The 25,216-nt window shown below is 42.9% G+C and overlaps 1 protein-coding gene across 1 annotated transcript; it reads right to left on the reverse strand.

Annotated features, from left to right (window-relative positions):
* Positions 1-24,179: 24,179 nt before the first annotated feature.
* On the reverse strand, positions 24,180-24,427 carry LOC107156123 (SS18-like protein 2). Its single transcript, XM_048814603.1, has one exon. It carries the CDS (start codon positions 24,405-24,407, stop codon positions 24,189-24,191), a length of 219 nt encoding a protein of 72 aa, XP_048670560.1. The 5' UTR covers positions 24,408-24,427; the 3' UTR covers positions 24,180-24,188.
* Positions 24,428-25,216: the final 789 nt, after the last annotated feature.

Genomic DNA, 25,216 nt, shown 5'->3' on the forward strand with positions numbered 1-25,216 from the left:
AATTTAATGCTGTATTTGAATGTAATATGGTATAATTTTTCTGAGGAATAATGTGGTGTTATGTGTCCAAAAGTCTTCAAAATGTGCAAAATTTGTGACTCAGAAATTCTACTTCTAGGAATTTATCCTTAGGAAATAACCAGGAATGTGTGAAGAGATTTATCTACCAGGATGTTTTCTACAGTCTTATTTATAAGGGAGAAAAAGGAAACAACACAAATGTTTAATAATGAGGACTGATTAAATTGTGGCACATATTAAAATGGACTACTCTACAGTCATTTAAATAATCTCGGGACCACTGATGCTGAAGAGCAACCATCGTTTCACACTCTGTTGGTGGAAATAACTTGAGTAACTTCCTTGGTTGGTGAATTGGTTTTGTAGATCATTGCTTAAATGTATGATGTGATCTGCTTTGTTGTTAATAATGCAACACCATAGAGTGAGTAAGTTACAAAGAAAAGAGGTTGATTTTGGTTCATGGTTTTGGACCAGGGTGGAGAGGCTGCATCTGGTGAGGCCCTTACTGGCAGAGTCCTGAGGCTTCCAAGGTCATCACATCACAAAAGACAGGGAGCTCAAGTGTGTGTGCTCTGATCTCTCTCTTCTTATAAAGCTACCAGTACTCAATCATGGGGCACATTCTATAACCCTATCTAATCCTAATTACTCCCATCAGCCCCATCCATAAATACCACAGTCAAATTAAATGTCCACCCTCTTCTTACTTAACACTGGGGATTCAATTTCAGCTTGAATTTCAGAGGGAACAAAGGATCGCAGTGTATATATGCAGTGACCCAGCAATTACATTGTTAAGAATTTTTCCCATGAACAGACAAAAATGCATACACTGAGATGACTGTAGTGTTCTTTATAGTAGAAAAAAAGTGGAAATAATATAAATAAGTACAAGTTAAATAAATTATAGCTTGAAGGGATTATTTGTGTATAATAATAACTACAGCTAACACTTTAAAAGCTTATTAAGGTGTAAGCACTGTTCTAAGTGCTTTATAATTGTTAACTGATTTAATGTACTGTTATGAAAATATCTCTATTTCAGTTAGTCATTATGGCATAACAAAATGCTCTAAAAATACGTGTTTTAAAAAAAACATTTTTTATCGTTTGGTTGACCTTCTTTCTGACTCTAGGCAGCTGCTGACGTGGGGTGGTTTCCCTTACAAGTCTGGCGGTCTGCTGAAGTAGGCTAATTTGGAACTGTTGAGGCTGGGACAATGGACTTCCTTGTGGACTCTCCCAACAGGCTAGCCCAGGCTTGCTCATATAGCAGTGGTAAAATTCCAGGAGAGCATACCAGGCCTCTTGATGCATACAGGTGGAACAGGCACACCATCACTTCCAGCATATTCTACTGGCCAAACTCAGGTTCAAGGGATAGAGAAATAGTTTCCCCTTCTCTGTGGAAAGAGCTTCAAAGTCATGTTTCCAAACATATCACAACGAGGAAGGGAATAATTGGGACTATTTTTGTAATGAATCTTCTTCCTGGCTAAGTGAACAACAGTGTCTAGTCTGCTCCTGTTGGTCCAATAAAAGATAAAACACCAAACACACACACACACTCTCTCTCTCTCTCTCTCTCTCTCTCACACACACACACACACACACACACACACACGATTGTGTGGAAGATTGGAAGCTTTCTGTCAGACACACAGAATCTCTATTCACTATGGTTATCCTGGTAAAAGGAACTGGGATACGAGATGAGCAAAGGCTTTCTTCTTATTGAACACCCCTTTATGCTGTTTGAATTGTTTTGCCATACAAATAAGCTAAACTTAATAACTTAAAAACTAGATTAAAAGATGTTCAAAAGGAAATAAAAATGCATAGAAATAAGTGAAAACACAAGCTATCCGTATGGGATGCAGCTAAATGATGGCTGAGAGGGGATTTGGTTTTGTTCTATTTTGTTGTTGTTGTTTGCAGTGTTGAAAATTAAACCCAGAATATCACAATTGCTGGGCAAGTGTTCTCCCACTGAGCCACATTGTTGGATATGGAAAATGACAAACCCCAAAATAATGTGGCCCAGGGAGAAAGAATGAGAGAGAAGGCAATACACTGATCCTTTCCCAATACATTCTTTCCCAGTGACAAGACAGACCACGGGGAGGAGATATCCATCAGGTCTGAAATGACAGTTTCTGGGAAGGGGCCAAAGCATTGACCCTACCCCAAATAAATTATTTTCCAGCTACTGACCACTGACCCCATACCTTCCATCTGGCCCAGTAAAGATAGCCCAAACTGACATGCTCATTAATTGAGTCACCTCTCAGTATAACCCCCTTTGGCAGATCGTTCATTTTCCACCAGGAAAATGGGTCCATCAGAGGCATCACTCTGTTCTTGAATAAAAGCTATGCTGAGCTGATCCATGAAGTTTGCATCTGGCCCAGTCCTTCTGGGCTAACACACATCCCCAACCCTGACAGTGAAATTTCTCACACTAAATACTTACCTTAGAAAACCCAAAAGGTCTCAAATCAAAATTAAAAGAGTAAATATAGGAAAACCATAATTATCTAAGAACATTTAAAATATGAAAATATTCATAAAATATTATTAGTGAAAACACACAGGTTGCAAGCTGCATGAGCTATGACATATAAACAAGAATATTTTTAAAAGGCAGAGGGGCTGGAGCTGTGACTCAGTGGTAGTGCACTTGCCTGGCATGTGTGAGGCACTGGATTCTATTCTTAGCACCCCATATAAATAAATAAATAAAGGTCTATCAACAGCTTACATATGTGTGTGTGTATGTGTGTGTGTGTGTGTGTGTGTGTGTAAAGGCTGAGATGATGCAAGTAGTTTTTTTATTTTCTTCTTTGTAAAATCTACATGTACTATTTTTTCCTACAATTTACATGAATTATGATTTTTTTGTCAGACTGTAGAAATGAAGACCCTGTAAAAAGAAGGAGCAGAATCCCAAGGACCTAAGGACCAGCCAAAGTCTTCATGTTCTTAGCTATCTTCCTTGAGTATCAGAACACCTAAGCAGGAATTACTGTTCTACAGGTTTGCTGAGCCCTGGAAGATCTGCGTCCATGTTCAGGTTCAACCTACAGCCATTCTCTTTCCTCCTCAAAACAGTCATATTAGAATGAGATTATTAGCCGCATTTAACAGAAAAGGAAATAGAGACCCAGCTCAGGGTGGAACTCAGTCTGCCATCCTTGATCACAGAGGGAGCCAGGAAGTCACTACTCCCTCCCTGTAATGATGACTTGAGGCAGGGCCTGTCCTTACTGCCCTGACTTCCACTCCTGGAGTTTGAAGCATCCACTGGAACTGGACACATTCTGAGAACATAGTGAAGAACAAGATCAGCCTAGTCCTTACTCCTTGGAGCTACCTTCCAGCAAAGGAGACAAACGTAAAGCAATATGAAGATGAAATTCTTCATAATAACTGTGCTCAGTACTCAAGAGGCAAAGGACAGTGAGAGGTGGTGTGACCTCGTGGGTCAAGGACAACATCCTGGGACAGGGGTGTTAGGCCAAATTCACATGATTATCACCATCTGTGCTGGACCCAGAAAGTCCTGCATCCTGTACATTTCCCACTGGACACTCCTTTAGGTGTCACAGTGCAGTTGGGGAAGGAGCACAAGACTCTTGGTTTTGGTCTCAGCTTTACTATTCACTAGTTCTGTGACCTGGGGCAAGGCATTTGCATCTCTGAATTTCTGTTTTCTAATCAGTAAAAAGGGAAAAGTTCAATTACCCTGTGGTTTGCAATCCCTTTTTTTTTTTTTAAAGCCCAGAACCTAAAACACATCAAAACTGAGCTATTAATGTGTATTTGACCTTCACCTCCCCTGATCTTCTTCCCTGATTGCTGGGCAGTCCCTAATGTCCTCCTGCCCTGTCCCCCGCCCCCCAACCCCAACAACCTGCAAACCAGAGTTTGAAAACTGCTGATCTAGATGATTTTTGAGATCCCCTTCAGATGGAAAATTAACATGCATTTGATTTAGGGCTCTCACTGACATTTTCTACCACACGTGGATATGGAGGGCAGTAGGGTGGTGACATGACAAACCCATCAACTCAGGCATTTGTTGCCCACTCCAACGCTCTCCTAAAGTCCTTTCCTAGGTCAATGAGCTGAAGAGCTAAAAAACACCTTTCTCAGATTCTTTGCAGTTAGTGTTCTACACATGACCCAGGTCCATCAAGCCAAGATCCCCACGTGAGGTTTAGAAGGCAAGGTAGGAAATGTCTCCAAGTCGGGGGCTGTGTGCAGGCATCAGGAATTCTCTCTTATTGAGGGAACAATCAACATTTTCATTCTAGGCCTGCAAAAGATTGAATGAGGCCCACCTCCATTTGGGCCTCTTCTTATTCTATGTATTTGAATGTTAATCCCAACTAGAAACAACCCTACAGAAATACCTGTACATTTGGAATAAACATTGTACCAAATACCTGAGCACCCCACAGGCCAGTCAAGTTGACACATAAAGTCCCAGACATTGATTCCCCAATTTCTTTTAGAAATGATCGAGAGAACCGAGGGGTCTCACTGGAGCTACCGACAGGGATGGGTCAATTCAGAGGCATTTCCGTCTGCAATAACCCTCATGGCTGAGGACAGGCCCAGATCATGCAAAGTAGAGCCCAGACCGGTAAAGTTTGAGAATCTCAGCTTATGAGAGAAACATTCAAATTCTTTTTTATAGTCAACTCTCAGGCCAGCTTCCCTTCCTGGGTACATAATAAGGACGAATGAGACATATTTTCTGTCCTCAGTGGTCTGCCATCCTGATCAGACTTTGTAATAGCCCTTATTTATCGTGCAGTGCCTGTCCCAGACCACTTATGTTATTAACACCCATTTGTCCCTATTATGATGCATTTCTGCTTGGGAGTCTTGTCATCAGAGCACCAACCTCTTTATGTGAGTTCTGTCATTCTCTAGACAATTGGTGTTGATGTCACCTGAAGATCCTGACGTGTTAATATATCTTCTCCCTCTCACTATAAACCTTGGAAATGGTGCGCCAAAAAGGCCTTTAAAAATGTTGAGACTTCCCATTTCATCAGTCTTTCCAGAATGGCTCAGTCTTATTTTTGAGCAATTTTCAGGAGCACATACTGTCTGAGCCTCCTCAAATTAACTATTATCGCAAACAATGCATTGGCATCTATGGATATCGTCGTTATATGTACCTCCTTGTTGTCAATTAATAAAAAGAAAAAACATCAACTTCCACAGGAAAATCCACCAAATTCCACAAAACCTGTTCAATCACTTGGTCAAATTAAGTAGAAAATCTTATCCCCTAACAGGAACCGTAAAGCCAGTTTCACGGATTAAATGGTTCTCTGCAGAAGAACTTTTCTCTCTGGAGAATGAATCAACTGCCTTGGGAATGAGGGTTTTTAAAACACTGCTTGAAACTTAAAGACATTTTTACTACATATATACAATTTTAATTCTCTTAAAATGAAACTTATAAATTTTGAAAATTCAATCCAGAAAGCCACGGCCTCCTTTTTACATATCATGGTAAAACTACTTTTGAAGGGTTCCGTGTTTTTTAAAACAGATTTTGACTAACGTTTCAAAGGGACACTCCTGGTTTAGCAAGTGCATTAACTAGTTAGTACTTAGTCACTCTTTTCTACCATGGAATCTCCACTGCTCTGGATCCTGGCCACCTCTGTATTTTTCCATTATGATGTCATTTTCTGGCAGATGCCCCCCTCACACCATGGACACAAGAAAATGGAAAATATTAAATAAGACTAATGAAATGATCTTGTCTCTGAACCTCAATCAAACCCTAGGAGCTGGCCTCCCTCATGCAGGGTTCACCCACATTCTGCCTCTCTCAGACGATGCCCCTTGCATTGCTGACAATCCTTGTCACCCTGGGGGAAGGAACCTGGTCATCCCTGGCAGGTTGCAACATCCACATTGAAACTCTGTTCCTAGCCACACCTCGGCTCAGTCACTACCCTGAGGTGGGAGGTTTCTCTCCCTGACCCAGGGTCACAGTTTCCTTCCTTCCTTTCCTTCCTTCCTTCCTTCCTTCCTTCCTTCCTTCCTTCCTTCCTTCCTTCCTTCCTTCCTTCCTTCCTCCCTTCCTTCCTTCCTCCCTCCCTCCCTCTCTTTCTCTCTTTCTTTTTAACTTCATCCTGAGTAATTTCACACTCTAATTTTCTTACCATTCCCAGTATTGTTGATCTCTTACAATTTAGATTTCCAAAGTGATGTTGAAGGTACTGATAATCATCATTCCCACATGAGGAGATGTGTTTTAGTCAGATTTTCATTACTGTGACCAAAAGAACTGATAAAAACAACTTAGAGGACCAAAAATGTATTTTTGCTCACAGTTTCAGAGGTTTAGTTCATGGTGACTGACTACATAGCCCTGGGGCCAAGTGAGGCAGAACCTTAGGTAGAGGGCCTGGCAGAGGAAAGCAGCTCAGGACCCCACAGCCAGGAAGCAGAGGGAGAGAGCTCCACTCACCCCCAGGGACCTACTTCCTCTAGCCACACCCTACCCGCCTACAGTTACTACCCAGTTAATCCATTTATGTGGATTAATCTTCTAATTAGATTACACTTCTCATAATCTATCATTTCACCTCTGAACATTCTTGCATTGTCTCATGCAATGAGGTTCTGGGGGACACCTCATATCCAAATCATAATACCCATACACAGCACTAAGCACTTTCCATGCATTAGCCCGATTGAGCTTGCTGTACTCTTGCTTGCTTTGGTGAAGCAAGGAACAGGAGCTTTAGAATCTGTCTGGGTTCTAATTCCAGGCCTGAGATCTTTGACAAGTTACAAAGCTTCTCTAAGCTTTTTATCCTCAACTGTGAATGGGGATTGTAATAGGGTCTACCTCCAAGCGCTATTGTGAGGATTCAATGAAAGGTCTGTGTGAAGTGTGTAGCAGATTGCCCAGCACACAGCAGGTGTTCAATACGTGGTAGCTTACTTTAAGGATTCCCATCTGTGAACCTACAGATTCTCTAGGCTCAGTGATTCCCAGGTCTAGGGCCTCGGCAGCTATCAGGCTTCTCCTTCCCACCTGCTCCATCTTTCCTCCAGTTCCCAAAACAGAGCCAAGACACCTTCATTCCCTCCCCCATTTTGGAATGGATTTCCTTCCCAGTATGAAGACAGAAGAGCCACATTTGCTCCTCTGTTCTGCTTTATTCTCAATCTACTGCTTGTCAGAGCCCCCTGGGGATGATACTGACAAGACCAAAGCTATGGGTCCAAGTTCATGAAACGGGACCCCCTTCTGTGGTCTGAAATTAACCAAAGTCGGGTGGAATTCTTTCTCAACTAAGGTACTTCATTTCACCCAATACCTCCTTTGTTCTTAAGAGAGTGGAATTACTTCTTTTCATTCTGGTTTGAAAAAAGCTGACTCACAGTCCTCTTTCCAGCCTGGAAGCTGCCAGGATTATGGACTATTTGAGCACCAGGCTACAAAGAGACTGAAACTCCATATGCCCCTCACAGACATACCATGCATTTTCAAGTGCACATGGGTACCATCCTAATAAACATGGTGCAGGAGACTTTATAAGCATTACTGAATATAATTTTTGTTGCCAGTGAATGCTGAAATACACAGCCAAGATCATGCGATGCTGTTCAACATATTTGACATTAAGGGGGGGCGGGTCTTCTTATTTTAAAAGCTGGGAACACCTGTCCTTGTGGAAAGAACACTGGAAGGGAAATCGGGGTGTTACCTGGGAATGTGATACTGCACAAATCACGTCTCCTCCTTGGACTTCAGTTGGAAGTGCTGACCTCTAAACCCCAGCACTAAAATTTTATAAATCTAAAATCATCCTCTCCTAGCTTCGTGAAGATGAATATTTATAAGAATGGATGACATTTTTGGAGAAAGGAAACGATAGAGACAGATGTGCTCTATACTCACATAAAACAAATGGCAGGTCAGTGTCCGTTAGTTCTTCTAGCTTATGTTATTTTCTGTTACGGGTAGCTCTCCTCTCCTCTTCACTTTGTCCCTCCTTGTCACTGGCTGTTCTAAGAGAGTCCCCTCCTTCATCTCCAGCATCCTATATTAAGTCTTTCAGGATTTATTAATGTTGGTATTTTCTCAGAAATTACAAAGTAGCCATCATTGCCTCTCTCATTACTTATCCATTCCACTTGCCTAGTTTTATTTTTGCTTTCCCTGCCCTCCAAGACCTCTCCGTGAATAGATTGCTTTCCATTACCACAGTCTTCACGCTCTGTTCCAAGCCAACTGTCCTCTCTTACCCTCTTCCCATCTCATGTGCCTCAGTGGGAGTTGTAATTACAAACCCTCCAACGGTTGCTTAAACATTTGGGCCTTTTCTTACCGCAGCTTATTTGAAAAGGATGCAATCCCTACAGCTGAATGAAGGGGTGCTATGCTCACCATCGGGGGCGCCTTTGTGGGGAGGGGGTTTTCTGGGCCTTCACATCACCTTTCTTTCCCCCCCGCACCACGCCTCATCCACTCTGGCTACCTCTGCCCCACCAAGCAGGATGCCTCTCTGTGTCTGGAAAGCCACTCAGAAAACCCATATGGAGAAGAAGGAGACTAGATCCTCACCTCTCACCCTGCAGGAAAGTCAACTCAAAATGGATCAAAGGTCTAGAAATTAGACCAGAAACTATGAAACTCCCAAATCATACGTAGGGTCAACACTCTGACATACAGACACAGGCAATGACTTTCTAAATAAGGATCCCTAAAGCTCAGGAAAGAATGTCAAGGGTTAACCAATGGGATGCATCAAATTAAAAAGTTTCTGCACCGCAAAAGAAACAATTAGGAATGTGAAAAGAGCTACAGAAAATATTTTCTAGCTACTCTTCTGACAGAAAATTAATATCTAGAATATACAAAGAACTCAAAAACCTTAACACCATAAAAAGCCAAATAACTCAAATATAAATGAGTAAATAAATTAAACAGGTGTTTTCAAAAAAATACAAATGGCCAGTAAATATAAGAAAAAAAAATGCTCAGCATCATTAGCAATTAGGGAAATGCAAATCAAAACTGAGATTTCATCTCACTCTAGTTAGATCAATAGCCATCAAGAATACAAACAATAAGGGCTAGGGTTTTGGCTCAGTGGTAGAGTGCTTGCCTCGTATGTGGAAGGCACTGGCTTCAATCCTCAGTACCATATAAAAATAAAATAAAGGTATTGTGTCCATCTAAAACTAAAAATATATATTTTAAAAAAAACAAAAAATAGTAAGCCTGGCACCGTGGCTCACAACTGTAATCCCAGGAGGCTGAGGCAGGAGGATCACAAGTTCAAAGCCAGCCTCAGCAACTGTGAGGTGCTAAGCAACTCAGTGAGATCCTATCTCTAAATAAAATACAAAATAGGGCTGGGGATGTGGCTCTGTGACCCTGAGTTCAATCTCTGGTACCCACCTCTCACTCCCACCACAAAAAAGAGAATACAAACAATAATAAGTTCTGAAGAGGATGTGGAGAAAAAAATGAACATTTTTACACTATCAGTAGGATTAGAAATTAGTACAAACACTATGGAAATCAGTATGAAAGTTCCTCAAAAGACTAGGCATGGAACCACCATATGACCCTGCTACACCACTCTTCAGTATTTATCCTGAAGAATTAAAGTCAGCATACTACACTGACACATGTCTATAGCAGCACAATTCACCATAGCTGAAGTATGGAACCAGCCTAGGTGTCCATTAACAGATTAATGGATAAAGAAAAACGGTACACACACACACACACACACACACACACACACACACAACGGAGTTATATTCAGACATAAGGAAAAATGAAATTTCATCATTTGCAGGACAATGAATGGAACTAGAGAGAATATGTTAAGTAAAATAAGCCAAACTCAGAAGGTCAAGGATCATGTGTTTTCTCTCATCTGTGGATCTAGAGAGGAAAAAGGAAAAGAAAGGTGTTGGGGGGGGATGTCTCATGAAAATCAAAGGAAGACCCGTGGAGTAGAGGAAAAGGATCAGGAGGAGGGAGGAAAAGGGAACATTCTGGAATATTAGCCAAATCATATTGTTATATTGTGTGCACGTACAAACACACAACAACAATCCTCACCTTTATGTACAAATGTAATACACCAATTTTAAAACTACAGAAGAAAAAGAAAATCTTCTCATTTCAAGTATTTATTAAAAGCATCTGTGAGGGACCCCAGTGTCTCTCATAAAAGAAAATCCCAGAAGCTTCAAGGTTTTAGCTCAAGAAAGAGAATTTGCAGGAGACGAGTGCACACTGCACGTTTTACCTTCTCTTTGATGAAAGCATAAAGGGAAAGATTGTTTGTTGGTTTGTTCAAGGCCACACAAACTTTATTATAGAGAGAAGTATCCAGAGAGGAAAAAATCAGAAGGAAGCCCAAAGCTCTCCAAAGTGAGCTAACACCTAAGTTCTTCTCTGTTTGGAAAGGACTCTTGCTGCCATCACCATGAGGCAATACTCCAACTCAATCATGAACTCAAACTCTTTCTCCTGGATGATTCTAGATGAGTCAAGGCAGGCTGGGATTTTCCATTAAAGGGACTTGCACAAGATCTCGCCGGACCTCACCCAGGAAGTGACTGAGAAGGCAGAAATATCAGAAATATTTTTCATGCCAGAATTTCAAAGTGCATTGTCATTGCCATTTTATAGAGTCTGTCCCTTTCCTTACGCTATCTAAAGTGACTTCTCACTAACCCCAAGAGAAGTCCACCTGAGCTTATTCCTCGCAGGGATGTCTTGATTCCTGGCCTCCTGCTCACCTCTCTTCTCCCAGACCAGGCAGCCTCTAAAATCGAATAGTCTTAGCCGTATGGCCATCACTAATTCAGCAAAGGCTTCTTCCTCCTGTGCTAGCACAGTATGACATGGCTCTTACCCTCAGGTTGTGTTCTCTGGTGGGGAAGCAGACCAGCAGACTAGCAATTGAGTGCTTCAATGGGGACGTGCACAGAAAGAGCTTTCTAAATCAGACTGAGAGGTCAAGAAGAACTTCTAGAATCCGTCATGCTTCAGATGAGATGTGAAAGATGAGTACGATTAGTGGGATTTTAAAGAGAGAAGAAGGAAAAGGTCACTGCAGGCAGCGGAACTGCATATGCAAAAGCAAGGGCGTATAACTCGGCATTATTCTTTGGGGAACATCAACTGGCTGTGTCTGGTGAGAGCAGAGGGTGTGAGGAAGAATCGCAGGAGAAAAGGTCAAAGGGTAGAATCAAGAAAGGAGTGTAAACTTGATCCTGAAGGGTCTGGAGGAGCCTGTGGAGAATTTTAAGCAAGGATTGACATGATCAGATTTGCAATTTAGAAACTAATTCCAGCGGCGATTTTTTTAAAAAATTAAAAAAGAAATAGGGAGAAAAGGGCAGGATTCCATCTGGAACCTGTGACGATAACCCAAGTGAGAAATGAAGAATTCCAGGATTAGCTAGATATGGGAAGGGGAGAGAGAGAGAGAGAGGAAGTCTAAGACACCTGCCAGCTTTAGGATTGAAACCATCAGTTAACAGCAACAGTTAACTTAATTGAGTACTTACTATATACCATGTTGCTTTACATACTTTTATTTTTTCTGTCAATCATTTCTTCTCAAGGCTCCACGGTGTGCCATGCACAGTTTTAGATACTGAGGAAAAAGTAGTGGAGAGGAAAAAAAGACAAAAATCTCTACCTGTAAATACAGCATGCAGGAAAATGATAATAAGGAAGAAGCATGAAGAATATCAAGAGTGAAGGGGAGCTTGAAATTTTTAAGTAGGGTCCCAGGGCTGGTCTCACAGAGGAAGTGACTTAAAAGGCAAGTGGCTCTTTGGGTGCTGGGCATCTCACAGAGGTTCTGAGGTGAGGTGAACCCCTAAAGCAACCAGCAGGGCAGGTAGAGCAATAAGGAGAATAGTAGAGAGAGATGAGGTCAGAGGTGGTGGAAGGGAGAGGGGACAGGTCATCCAGTGACACAGGCCATTGGAAGGATTTTGGCTTATACCCAAGGGAAATGGGAAGCCGTTGTCAGGTTTTGAGCAAAATAAGAATGTGATCTGACTTGCATTTCAACAGGATCGCCCTGGCCGCTGTGCTGGAAATATAGTGAAGGGGGCAAAGCTAGAAACAACAACACTGGTGCGAGGTCCCAGAGTCCAGGATGATGGCAGTGCTGATAGCGGAAGTGACAAGTTCTGGATATAACAAGAAGGTACCGACAAGAGCAGATAATGTTTTAGCTGTGAATGGAAGAGAAAGGGAAGACCCCAAGAATGTTAACCAGGGAGCCGCTATTAATTCAGACAGGAAAGACCACAGAGGGGCAAGTCCAGAGGAGGGGAATAAAAAGGGCTCAGTCTTTTTTGGGAGGGAGGGCTGGGGGAGGTACCAGGGAGTGAACTCAGGGGCTCTCAACCAGTGAGCCATATCCCCAGCCCTTTTTTGAATTTTATTTAGAGACAGGATCTCACTGAGTTGCTTAGTGCCTCATCCTTACTGAAGCTGGCTTCGAACTCCTGATCCTCCTGCCTCAGCCTCCCAAGCCGCTGGGATTATAGGGGCATGCATCACTATGCCTGGTAAAGGGGCTCATTTTTAACATGGCCCTTTTGAGATGCCCAGTGGAGATGTAAAGAAAGCAACTGATTGCTTGAGTCTCTAACTCAGGAAAGACGTATCTGAAGTCCTACATTTCAGCACAGAAATGTCACTTAGAGCCATGAGATTGGATGAGACAATGTCCCACCTTCATCAAGGATTTGCAGATGGAACTATAACCTGGTCTATGGTGGGGCAGGTCCTCGTGAAAATCAGCAGTCTCTTCCAACTGACCCTCTTCTGGAATGACCATTACAGGTTGTGAGGACAGTGGAGACTAACTTCCTCTGAGGGAGAGAGGTTGGCTTGAACCACAAAGAAGGCTTTGCAGAATTTAGGGTTCGAGGTCCTCAGTTTCATCAGAAATTATCCAGAGATCACCACCCCAATCTTCAGGATCCATCTTCTTTCCAATTAGTGCCCTGACTTTGTTGTTGTTGTTTTGTGTTTGGGGTATTTGGGGCAATGCTGGGGATTGGCCCAGGGCATATGGTAGGCAAGCACTTTAACACTGAGCAATAGCTCCAGCCTAATGCCCTGACTTTTACATATAGGCACTTCAAGGTTTTGAATTTTTTTTTCATAACAGCTTTTTAAAGATATAAGTGACAGGCCATACAATTCACGGTTCAACAATTTTTCTTACATTCACAGATGTGAATTCTCTTTGCACTATAAATCAGTCATCTTCAAGATTAGACCTTGGGTTTAGATTTCAAGAATCTTAGCCCTGCACCTACAGAAGGTAAAGTTTCCTTTCAGGGCAGTCATAGAAGCTTTCTGGATCCTCACCTGGATGTGGATCTGGGAATGAAAAGCATTGAGCTCATTTTAGTTTTTTCTTGAAGTGCTGGGAATTGAACCCATAGCCGCACACATGCTAGGACAGTGCTCTACCACAGAGCTACATTCCTAGCCCTAGTATTTTTTTCTTTACCCCAAGCTTTCCAGTTCATTTAGAAGTAACTACGTTCCTTATATCTTTTATTTGCACTAAAATCGTACGTGGCAGCAACCTCTTGTCATTCAATGCCCCGATTTCTCTAGGAGCTTGATTACAAGGGACTGTAGGCAGTCGTTTAGGTAGTTTTGACACTTCATTCCAGTGTCCACTTGATCATTGGCAGTGTGGTACTTAATGTCATCAAATCTAGTTGGAAGGGCTGGGGCTGGGGCTAGCAGGTGTGAGGCACTGGGTTCGATTCTCGGCATCACATATAAATAAATGAATAAAATAAAGGTCCATCGGCATCTAAAAAAATATTTTAAAAAACTAGTTGGATTAGTGACTCAACCTGAGACGCCCCCCTTCAGGTTCGATTCCTCTGGATCCACTTTTGGAACCAATAACTGAAACTTTGGGTGTTAGGATTTAATGAGGGAGCAGAGCCATCACAAAACTTATGGAATAAGGGAATTATTATAAGAACAAGACCCTTCAAAATTGTGGAAGGAGTTAGGGAAAGACCTGGAAGCAGAATCGGTTGATCAGGGAAGGAGCTGATTAATGTGGGAAGGCAGAAACGTCCAACTCCTATGAAGGGGGACCTGTGGCTAGGTCTGTGTGATGTTTCTGGGCCTTGGTGTGGCTAGTGCTTCCTTAGGACATAGTCAAGTGTTCAGTGATGAGCCTGAGGCCGAACTTTTGGTCAGTAGGGCCAGCAGTTGTGGAGAAGAACTGGACAGGGACAGAAGGAGAGCATGGGTCTGCTGGAAAGTGCTGGGCACCTGTGCACTTGTCCTGACCAATGACATCTGACTATGACAACTTCCAAAGCAAAGCCTGCTGTTTCATCTCCACTTTCCAAATCTCACATAAGTTCCTCTATGGCCAACTCCAATGTGGAACTATCCAGAGAAAGGGATTCTAGGAAAACAAATTTCCAGGTAAATTAAATGACACCCGACACACTACAGCAGCACCCAAGGACCGGGCCCTGGGCATTGGAACATTCGGAGGTCAAGAAGATGAAGAGGAAAAGGAAATGAGTGGGAAAAGTCAGGTACCAGAAAATTCAGAGAAAAAGCTAAGAGAGTTTGTTGACTCAGATGCCAGTGGAGGAAAAAAAAAAAAAAAAGCATCTCACAAATGAAAACAATTCAGGGTGTCAGATGCTGTGTATGGGTCAAGAACATTGACTGAGAAACAATCACTGACTATAGCACCATGAAAATCATTAATGGCCTTAAAGAGAGCAGTTTCAGTGGAATGAGGGCAAACCCTGATTGGAATGGGTTCAAGAGAAAATGGGAGAGATCTGGAGACAGCACATATAAACAATGAGTTTGGCTGAAAAAAAAAAGAAAGAACAAAGGTAGAGGCTGAGGGGGGATGGGATTACATAAGCGTTTCTTTGGAACATAAAATAAAAATCAGCATTTTTGTATGCTGACAGGAACGATCCAGTAGTAAGAAAATCTGATGATGCTGGAGAATATGCTTGAGGGGGCCAGGAGGTGGGGTAGAAGCAGGTGTCCAAATGCTGGAGAGGCCTCAGCTGACAGCAGGGAGTGGCCATTGCCCCTTTAGGAGGGAAGAAAGAATAAATGCACAGAGACTGGGGAGAGGTGGCAGTAAGAGCTTGTGGAAATTCTCTACTCCTTGAGGCAATTTCCTAGTGAGATTGAAAGCCAGGTCCTGATCAGAGTGCAAAGATGGAGCTGGGATTATTTGGAAGCTTGAGGGAAAGAAAAACTTGAAGCAATTACGGAAGGTTATATTTTTCAAAGATGTCCAAAACAGTGGCTATCTCACTCTGCATGCTCTTCTCCCGATGGGATGTTACAATCTCTCCATTAAGAGATGGGAGGGTGGGGCTGTGGCTCCGTGGTAGAGTGCCTGCCTAGCACATGGAGGCACGGGGTTTGACCCTCAGCACCACATAAAAATAAATTAATCAAATAAAGGTATTGTGTCCAACACAATTTTTTAAAAAAATTAAACAGAGAGAGAGAGAGAGAGAGAGAGAGATGGGGGTCTGTGTTCCCTCCTCTTGAACCTAGGAGGTTCTATGTAACTATTTCAAACAATATGAGGCAGCAGAAGTGACCCCACATGTTTTCCAAGGCTAGGTCAGGAAAGATGATAAAGATGACTCTCTCTCTCTCTCCGCCCTCTCCATATGCCTTTAGAACTCTTAATCTCCATGCAAGAATTTTGGCCACCCTAAAGCTACCATGCTAGAGAGATCACAAGGAGGGAGGTAAAGAGATCTCTTTACAGATGTAAAGAAACATAGCAGGTGCTCCAGATGCCCCTGCACTGACTCAACATACATGAGAATGAGTGGCCCACAGATAACCCCAGCCCTCAGCCTTCAAGACACCTAGCAGAGCAGAGACCAATTATCGTCACGGAGCTGTGCCTCATTTGCAGATTCATGAGCAAAAGAAGTATTGTTGGAGTTAAGCCACTAAGTTTGAGGATCATTTGTAATACAGCCAACATAATTGGATCAATACTTATCATTCTGTAGGACGGCATCCATTGAAGCTGTGGGTTTGGATTAATTTACCCAGGGAGTATAGTATAGATCCCAGTGACCTGGGGAACATTTTCAAATTATATATGCTAGCCACTTTTCTGTCCTAGGGCCTATCAGAATTTCAGGGTGGGATAGGGGAGCAAGAAAAATGGGGAGGTTCTCTTCAACGCTTATATTTTGAAATAATTCCATAGTAATTGATGCAGACTTCCAAGTTGAAAATCATCGGCCAAAAATCAGGAGCAAAGAAGGCTGGGGACCAAGTTCCCTGGGAACTGGCATTTGAACATGAGGGAGAAGGCGGGGGGGTGTTCTTGAAGAGCACTTCTCAAACTTTCTAAACACTGGCTTTATTGAGGTATAACTTACCTATTATAAAAATTCACCCATTGTGAGTATATAACTTAATGATGTTTAGTAAATTTATAGAGCTATGGATCCAGCATCAAAATCTACCCCAAAGCATTCCTTTGTACCTCTTTGCAGTTAATCCCTGTTCTCACTCAAGCCATAGGCAAGCACTAATTTACTTTCTGTCTCCACATCTCTCCTTTCTGCACAGTTCACATAGATGGAAACATACAATATGCAGTATTTTGCATTTGGCTACGTTGATAAAATGTAATGTTTATGAGATTCATCCATATTGTGGCATAATGTTCCATTCTGTGGATAAGTTATATTTTATTTATCTGTTCACCAATTGGTAAGCAATTGAATTATTTCAGGATTTTTGTCTAGCAGGATAACACTGCTACAGTCAGTTACGTACATATCTTTGTGTGGATAGACATTTTGTTTCTCTTGGGTAGAATTCAAGAAGGGTAATTTCTGGATTTTATGGTAAATTTAACTTTTTAAGAAACTGATAAGCTACTCTTCAAAGAAGCTATACCATTTTACATTCCCACCAGCACTCAAAGTTGGCCTTTGTTTGGTTGGTTGGTTTTGGTTTTTTTGTTTTGTTTTTGTGGATGCTGCTGGTGAGAGGACCCAGGGCCTTGCATATGTGAAGCAAGTGCTCCACTTCTGAGCTACATCCTCAACCCCTATGTATTGGTTTGATTATAGCTGTTCCAGCAGGTATGTAGCGGTATCTCATTGTGATTTAAATTTGCATTTCCCTAATGACTAATGATGCTGAGCATGCTTTATGCCCTTATTGGCTGTGTATCTTCTTTAATGAAATATATATTGAAATCACTCGCCTGTTTTTAAATTGGGTTGTTTATCTTATTATTGAATTCTGTTTATATATTCTGGACACAGGTACTTTACCAGATGTTATCTGCAAATATTTTTCTCTCCATCTTTGGCTTTTCTTTTCATTTTCTTTATTGTGCCTTGTGAAGTGCAAAAGGTTTTAATATTGATGAATTCCAATTATCAGTTCTTTCTTTTATGGATCACATTTTTTCTTTTGTTTTGTTCTTTTCGTGGTAGCTAAAAACTCTGCTCAACCCAAGACCATGAAGATTTTCACCTTCATTTTATTCTAAGAAAATGATAGTCTTAGATTTTCACACTTATGTCTATGATCCATTTTTAGGCAGTTTTTGTGTGTTTCTCAGAACATCAAAGTACAAATTACTGGGGATCTTGTTAAATCCTGAAAACAAATGTGTATTCTGATTCAGTAACCTAGAGGGAGACCTGAGTTTCTGCATTCCTAAAATGCTCCCAGGAGATGCCAATACTGTAAGGTCCCTAGATCACACTGGGTTTTGAGGATATTAGATTAAAATGGTCAGAAATGCAAAAGGGAAACTAGAAAAGATTGAAATCACAGAACTACAGGGAGCAGAGCATTTTAAAAAGCAGGAATTGGTCAACTGAGTCAAATATCAAGGACGTCGGGGGGCGGGGGGGGGGGGCGGAGAATGAGTCTTAGGGAAAGCTGTTTCCAGGGAGTGATATTAAAATTGATATCTCAGATGGACCAAAGCCCAATAGTGGTGAATTGAGGAATAAATTAAATTAAATTAACTTTCTCACTGTAGACTTGAAGTGTCCTCTATTTTTCAAGGAAAAAGAGATGTAGGTGTTATAGTTTGGATCTGGAATGTCCCCCCAAAGGCTCATGTGTTGAAGGCTTGATGCCCCAAAGCAGCAATGTCAGAGGTAGGGCTTTGAGAAAGTGATTGGATCATGAGGGCTATGACCTTATCAATGGATTAATCCATGGATGGGCTTATACCTGAATGGATTATTGGGAGGTGGAAATTGTAGGAGGTAGGACCTAGTTGAAGTGAATGGGTCCTTGGGGGTGTGCCCTTGAGGACAACGTCTTGTTTCTGACTCCCTTTAATTCTTCCTCCTCCCGAACTCTCCTTTCTCTCCCACCATTAAGTGAGCAGCTCTGCCCCACCTCACCCTGTCCACCATGATCCTCTGCCTCACCCTGGGCTCACAGATGTGGGCAGCTGACCATGAAACCTCTGAAACCATGAGCTAAAAATAACTCTTTCCTCCTCTAAGTTCTTTTCTTCAGCTATTTTGCCATCGTGATGAAAAACTAATTAACACAAAGTACAACCTGTAAAAATCCCAACCACCTGTTATTCAGTCCAGCACAAATCTGCATTCAAAGAAATAATGGAATGGCAATTCAAACTAATCTAAAGCAATTAAAATCTTTACAGTAAGTTTTCAGTAAAATTCTAGGAGGCAAAGACCATATCGCACTTTTTGAAAATAGATTTACTTACCTCTCTCATTTAAATAGCTCCTCCAAGGGCTGGGGCTGTAGCTCAGTGGCAGAGCTCTTGCCTAGCATGTGTGAAGCACTGGGTTTGATCCTTAGCACCACATAAAATAAATTAATTAAATAAAGGCATTCTGTACATCTACAACTATAAAAACTTTTTTAATAAAATAAAAAAAAAATATCTTCTCCAAAATCAGTTACCCACAAACTTCCATTCCCCCTCCAACTTCTTATCGTTGGTGCAATTCTTCCTGTTTTCCTCCATTGGCCAGGTTCTGCACAGCAAGGAAGACAAGCAAAATGCCTCCAGGAAGAAGGAAGGGAGAGAAATGGCTCAGCTGGCAACAGCCCAGTTCTCCCTGGAGGGTGGATTGAGGAGTCTGTGAATAGTCCCTTGTTGATATTTTTCTTCTTGTCCTACAGTACAATAACTGGGGGCAGGTGTGTGGTGACAAGAATCTTTTGAGGAGAAAAATTTGAGCACCTTTATACATTGAAGAAGAGTTGGGACCGTTGGAGCAGGACATTTTAAAATTTAATAAAGAAATCCAGCCCCTGTAATCCCAGTTACTTGGGGGCGGGGCCTGAGTCAGAAGGATTTTGTTGAGTTCAAGGGCAGACCTGGCAACTGAGCAAGACCCTGTCTCAAAATTAAAAAAAAAAAATGAAAGAAAAGAAAAGAAAGAGAGAATTCTGGGACAACCAGAGTGAGGTCATTGAGGTGATAACTGGTTGACAGCACAGGAGGATGACATCTATGGCCGAGGTTGTGGGGGAGGGGTCCATCACATCACTAAGGGGAAATTTGGAAGAAAAATCACCTCTTCCACTGAGGGAGTTAGGGAAAGGAAAGGCGAGCACAAACTGGAGTCTCTGAGTTTTGCCAAGGGGCCCAGAGAAGACCTTGAAAGATGGCCTCAATTTCCCCAGAGAAGTAAAAGGCAAGGAAGGTCATTGGGGAGACCCAGGAAGATGGAAGGGTGTATTTCAAGATGGACTGGTGGCTAAGGAGATGGGAGAAAGACTAGGACACATGGAAGGATTTCCAGGCAGCACCAAGCTCTTGGGGGAGTTGGAAAGCAGGTGTTTGTATGTGACTTTCTTCAGTAATAGTTACTGATCTGTATGTGGCTGGAGTGTTTTAGGGTGGATGGACAGAAAGACAATAGGGTTGAAGAACCTTAAGGCCCCAGGCCCAACATTAGGAAATCCAACCCCTGTGCCCTGAAGCTGCAGGATGTTCTCTTGCACCACCCCCATGTCACAATCCCACTAGCTGCACGTAGCATTTCAAGTCTAGCACAATGCCGCCACAGGATGTTCCATATAGATAACCCCGGAAGGGCCAAGCTTGAGCAAACAGGAACTAAAGGACAGGATGCAACTGAAAGACTCCCCAACCCAGCTGCTTATAGCTTTAGCTTAGTAACGCCAGATATAACAAGGCTTGAAAAATAGCTTGTCAAAGGAGGTCAGTGGGGCAACTGAGTCTGCAAGTTCAGCAGTTGGGCTTGCTCAAGGTCGTTACAAAAACAGGATGCACAGAGGCAGATATCTTGGGCTAGCTCGAGGTCGCTACGAGGACAGGATGTATAGGGGCAGACATCTGGTCAAAGAGAGAACAAAAGATACCGGAAGGGAACAGAAACTGGTCACGTCAGCAACTTTGTCTGATTTTCGAGAACTGAAAAAAAAANGAATGTCCCCCCAAAGGCTCATGTGTTGAAGGCTTGATGCCCCAAAGCAGCAATGTCAGAGGTAGGGCTTTGAGAAAGTGATTGGATCATGAGGGCTATGACCTTATCAATGGATTAATCCATGGATGGGCTTATACCTGAATGGATTATTGGGAGGTGGAAATTGTAGGAGGTAGGACCTAGTTGAAGTGAATGGGTCCTTGGGGGTGTGCCCTTGAGGACAACGTCTTGTTTCTGACTCCCTTTAATTCTTCCTCCTCCCGAACTCTCCTTTCTCTCCCACCATTAAGTGAGCAGCTCTGCCCCACCTCATTTAAATCCTCCAATAGGGATCCTGTAACTATGCATCTCGCTTCTGTATCCACGCTTCTGCTTGCAAGCCCTATATAAACCCCTCAGGATAAGCCAGGGGCGCGCAAGTCACATAGAGCTTGTCGCCCCGGGTACCTGTGCACCTGAATAAACCTCTTGCTGTTTGCATCCGAACGTCGTGGTTTCGCTGGTCCTTGGGGAACGGGTCTCTTCAGACGGAAGACACTCTTGGAGGGTCTTTCAGGGTTAAGAAGGTAAAGGGAACAACGAGAGTGACCAAAGCAACAGGCCATGGGAAGAAGCAGCTAAGCCAAGGAAAACATGAAACTGGGCCAACTGAGCAGCTCTGGAACCAGAGTTTGCACTGGGGTTCAAAGTGTGTATTAGGAAGCAGATGAAATGCAGGGGCAGGGCCGGGGGAGTTATAATTACAAGGAAATGTGGATAATACCAAGCCTCGGGTCAGAGCAGTGCTCGGGGCTAGATCCTGGCCATGGGAGTGAAGGAGAGTCAAGTGAGGGTTTTAAAGTAATGGGTAACCAAAGAAGGGCTTGGTCCTCGTAGCGACTGTCAGACGTTTGTGCTGTAGACTCCACATTAACTTAGAAGTCTGCAGTCACTTTCTGGAAGGAGCAAACACAAACCCAAGCAATCAATCGACAAAGGACAAAGGGTAGGCCTCGGGCTAAGAAAACTCCCTCCCTCCGGAGGTGTGGGGCCCAGCTGATGGAGAACTAGGGGAGAAGGCTTGTGGAACCCTCGCCTGGGCCCTGGGCTGGTCCTGAAGGAATGAATTGTCCGCCTACTGTCATCAGGCAGCATGAAAAAGACGAAAAGGTGAAGGGACGAAGGGAACCAGCATTTCTCAAGGGCCTGAGAGGTGCCCTTCTCTGCTCTGAGGGCTTTATATGCAAGGCCTTAGCTTGTGTCTCTTCAGACAACCCACTTTACAGATGAGGATCTTGAGATTGGAGAGAATAAGTAACTTGCCCAAGGACATAGGACTAAGAAGGCCGAGAGCCAGGATCCCAAGTGCCCAAATCTTTTGCATTTTTCTTTTTTGTTTGAAGAGCAAAATCAGAAGTCTGAGTTGTTGGGAGAGGCACCAGCTCCACCTTCACACAGGGCCTTTGTGAGGCGCCTTCTCCTACATTCACTCATTGATCCTTGTCTTAGAAAGGCTTGGGGGCCGAAGAAATAGTCTGGCAGTTAAAAAGGAATTTCCAGAAGTCCTCAGAGTCTTGACATGCATTTCTTAAGCACCACAAAGTGAACATATGGCTCTGGGCGACACGTCCCAAAAGCCTTCTTCCCAACCTCTCCTACTTCCCTCAGCACCATTAATCCATCCTGTCCTCTCTCTCCTCCCAATTCCTGGAGAGAAGATTTAAAAATCCCTTGCACTTTTCCCCAGCACAGGACCCTGTTCATCTTCCTCCAACCTGGGAGACACGTGGGCCACGCAGCCTCCTAACAGTCAGGGGAAGCAGAGCGTCACTCACAAATTGATGGGTGTCATGAGAAGTAAGAAATGCCCTCCTTAGTTTCTAGACTAAGAAACTGAAGTCGGGAATGGGAGACCAGCCCACGGTCATGCTGCAGAATTGAGGAAGATCATCATCAACTCCACCTTGAACTTCTGCAGCAGTACCTTAAACTTGTGGAGCTGACACCATATAATTTACTGGTTCATTTTAGTTTGCCTTGTGTTATTCTTGTTTTGTTCTCTGGATGTTTTGCGTGCAATTGGAATAGCTTTCCTTAGCCTTGCGATTCTGGTGTAATTATTCCACCGCTGTCTCCCTTAATTACGAGGCTGTTGTCTTTCAACTCTTAGGTCCACGTGTCAGTATCATTTATTCTGAGCTTCCCCCAATCCTTTTTTTTTTTTTTTTGGAAGGAAATGGAGCACAAAAGCATAAATAAAGAAAATAGCTGTTTCATGTGCATTCCTGTCACATCCCCAACTGGATTGGGAGCACTTTGAAGACTGGTCGTGTATCTGCCTTTGTTTGCTCACGGCCCTCAACACCTACAGGGGTACCTAGATGTGTTCCACAAACCTTGTTTCACAAATATTTGAATTGACTGAGGAGGGCAGGAGCTAGCATGTATTGGCTACTCACTCCCTGCCAGATCCTCAATATTCCAAACAATATTTCAGTTCATCCATACAAGAAACAAGGTGTTAGATAGGGAGTTAGGATAAAAAGAGAGATGAGTCTCAAAGAACAATGCTCATGAGCACTGAAAAGAATAAAAGTGATCAGGAAGCATTGTAACTCCTGAGCGACATGTCCTTGGCCTGGGCCCTTGTAAACTGAGGGAGCTGGACAGGCGCAGGGAAAACTGGTGTAAAATCACATGGCTCCAACTTCAGTCCAGCCTCTAACTACTGACCCGCTATAAATATTAGAGCCCCAAACAAGGAAGGGCTGCTCACTCTCTGGATAACCCCCATTCTTCCTTGAATGTGTATGTATTTCCTAAATAAACCTGTCTGTGCCTTTGTCTGATAGGTGCTGAAATTCTTTTCCATCACATATGCCAGGAACCCCACTGGTCCTGAATCGAGTTCCCCTTCCTCTCTGGGAACTCCTTGGACCCCTCTTTGGAGATGTTTCTTTTCCCATCTCTTTTCCCATGATATTACTATTCCTGTTTTGTTTTTTATTTTTTTGTGTGTGATAAAGAAAATGACGCATCATTTATTATCCGATGACACTAGATAATACTAAAGAATCACTATTAATTTTGTCGGCAACATATAACAGTAGTATTGTTACATACCTTATGGTTATTAAGTCCTTACAATTTTTGAGGGAACCAATTATAACACTTGTTACATGGAAACATCTAGACCTTCATATTGTTCTGTTGTGGAAAAGCAAGCTTTATTTCAAAGTAAGAAAGAGAAGGGCGGTCAGGGGAAACACATTTACAAACTGGATGGGACACACAGACACTGTATCCATTTGGCCTTTAAAGGCTCAGGCAGAAGTCTCAGCAATTCCTGCTGATCCTCCAGTACCTACTCAGTTTCCCTCTTCAGGCTAAAACTAAAGAGTAGTCTTGAAGATGCCCTTGATGTCTTTGTCACCCGAACAGACTCCCATTTCAGGAAAGAGGACACCTGGGTCTACTTTCTGGGAGATCTGATTAATTGTTAAAATAAATATTTACATTGAGAATATAGTTAAGCTAGTAGCTTTCTTCACATTTTCACATTTTAAAAAGAACCACAGAGGTTTCATGTTTTAAGCAGGTGAGTCGGTAAAGATCCTGTCTCTATTTTATAGGAGATGGATTACATTCAATTACTCCTTACAACTGAAAGATCATTCCATGGCTTTTGAAGAACTGAATGGGCTGGCATCTGCAATGGTAGCGAAATAAATGAGATGTCTATGTAACACGTGCTGGTACTGGACACACTTGTTCTGATAATCCACAATACAGCAGGTCAGCTGGTCATTCTCCTCCAGAAGCTGCTGGATCCTCTCTTGATTGACTTCTGCCTTGCCCCTCATCCAGTCAGGTACAAAGCCCACCAACATCGAGGGGATGCCCAGGTCTGCACCCCGCCTCAGAAAAAGACGCCCACCGTGCAGCCAGACCTCCTGTTTTATTATGTTCCCAATTTGCTCGAGGTTTTCCCAGTTTTAGCACTTGAAGTCCTGGATCCCAGGCTAACCCAAGCTGGCTGCTCACTCCACATTTCAGAGATGAGGCCACTGAGTCTCAAAGAGATTTCTCCAACTTGAGGACTTGGATTCAAACCCAAGTCTGTCTAGAGTGTGGGATTATTAAGAGGACAGATTGGAGTAGAGTAGAATAAGGAAATAGAATTGTCCAGGGCACCTGGTAAAAGGCTCTGGCACATCCCAAATACAGTTGCAGTACAAAGAGAAAAGAAAGGCCTGTGGAAGAGATTGGGATGGTTCCAGAGCTTTAGCTGGCAGGCCCAGGGCAGGTTTGGGGACTAATCCAGGGGGATAGTGCCCCAAGGCAAGCAGCCAAACTCCAGAGGAGTCTTCTCACTCGAGACGGGCCCTCCGAACCTCTTGCTGCGCCACCCACGGTGTGTCCGCCCACTGATTGTATATGTCAAACTTGATTCAAGCTGACTGCATCCGAAGACACTCAATTTTCCATTTACAGAGTAACAAATGAGTAATTCAGACCTGATCGTTGCTCCCTGCTTACTACTCACGTGTCAAATATTTATAGAAACTAATACAGCCTTAAGTCTATAGCTGATGATAGGGCGGCCATTGGCTCCCCCTCGCCATCCTTCTTCCCTCTGGCAGAGAATCCCTCAGGCTTGAAGGAGACCAGCTGAAGGCTCGACACTGCGTGAGAAAGA

The sequence above is a fragment of the Marmota marmota genome, unplaced genomic scaffold, assembly GCF_001458135.2.
Source record: "Marmota marmota marmota unplaced genomic scaffold, marMar, whole genome shotgun sequence".
Classification (NCBI taxonomy): Eukaryota; Metazoa; Chordata; class Mammalia; order Rodentia; family Sciuridae; genus Marmota; species Marmota marmota.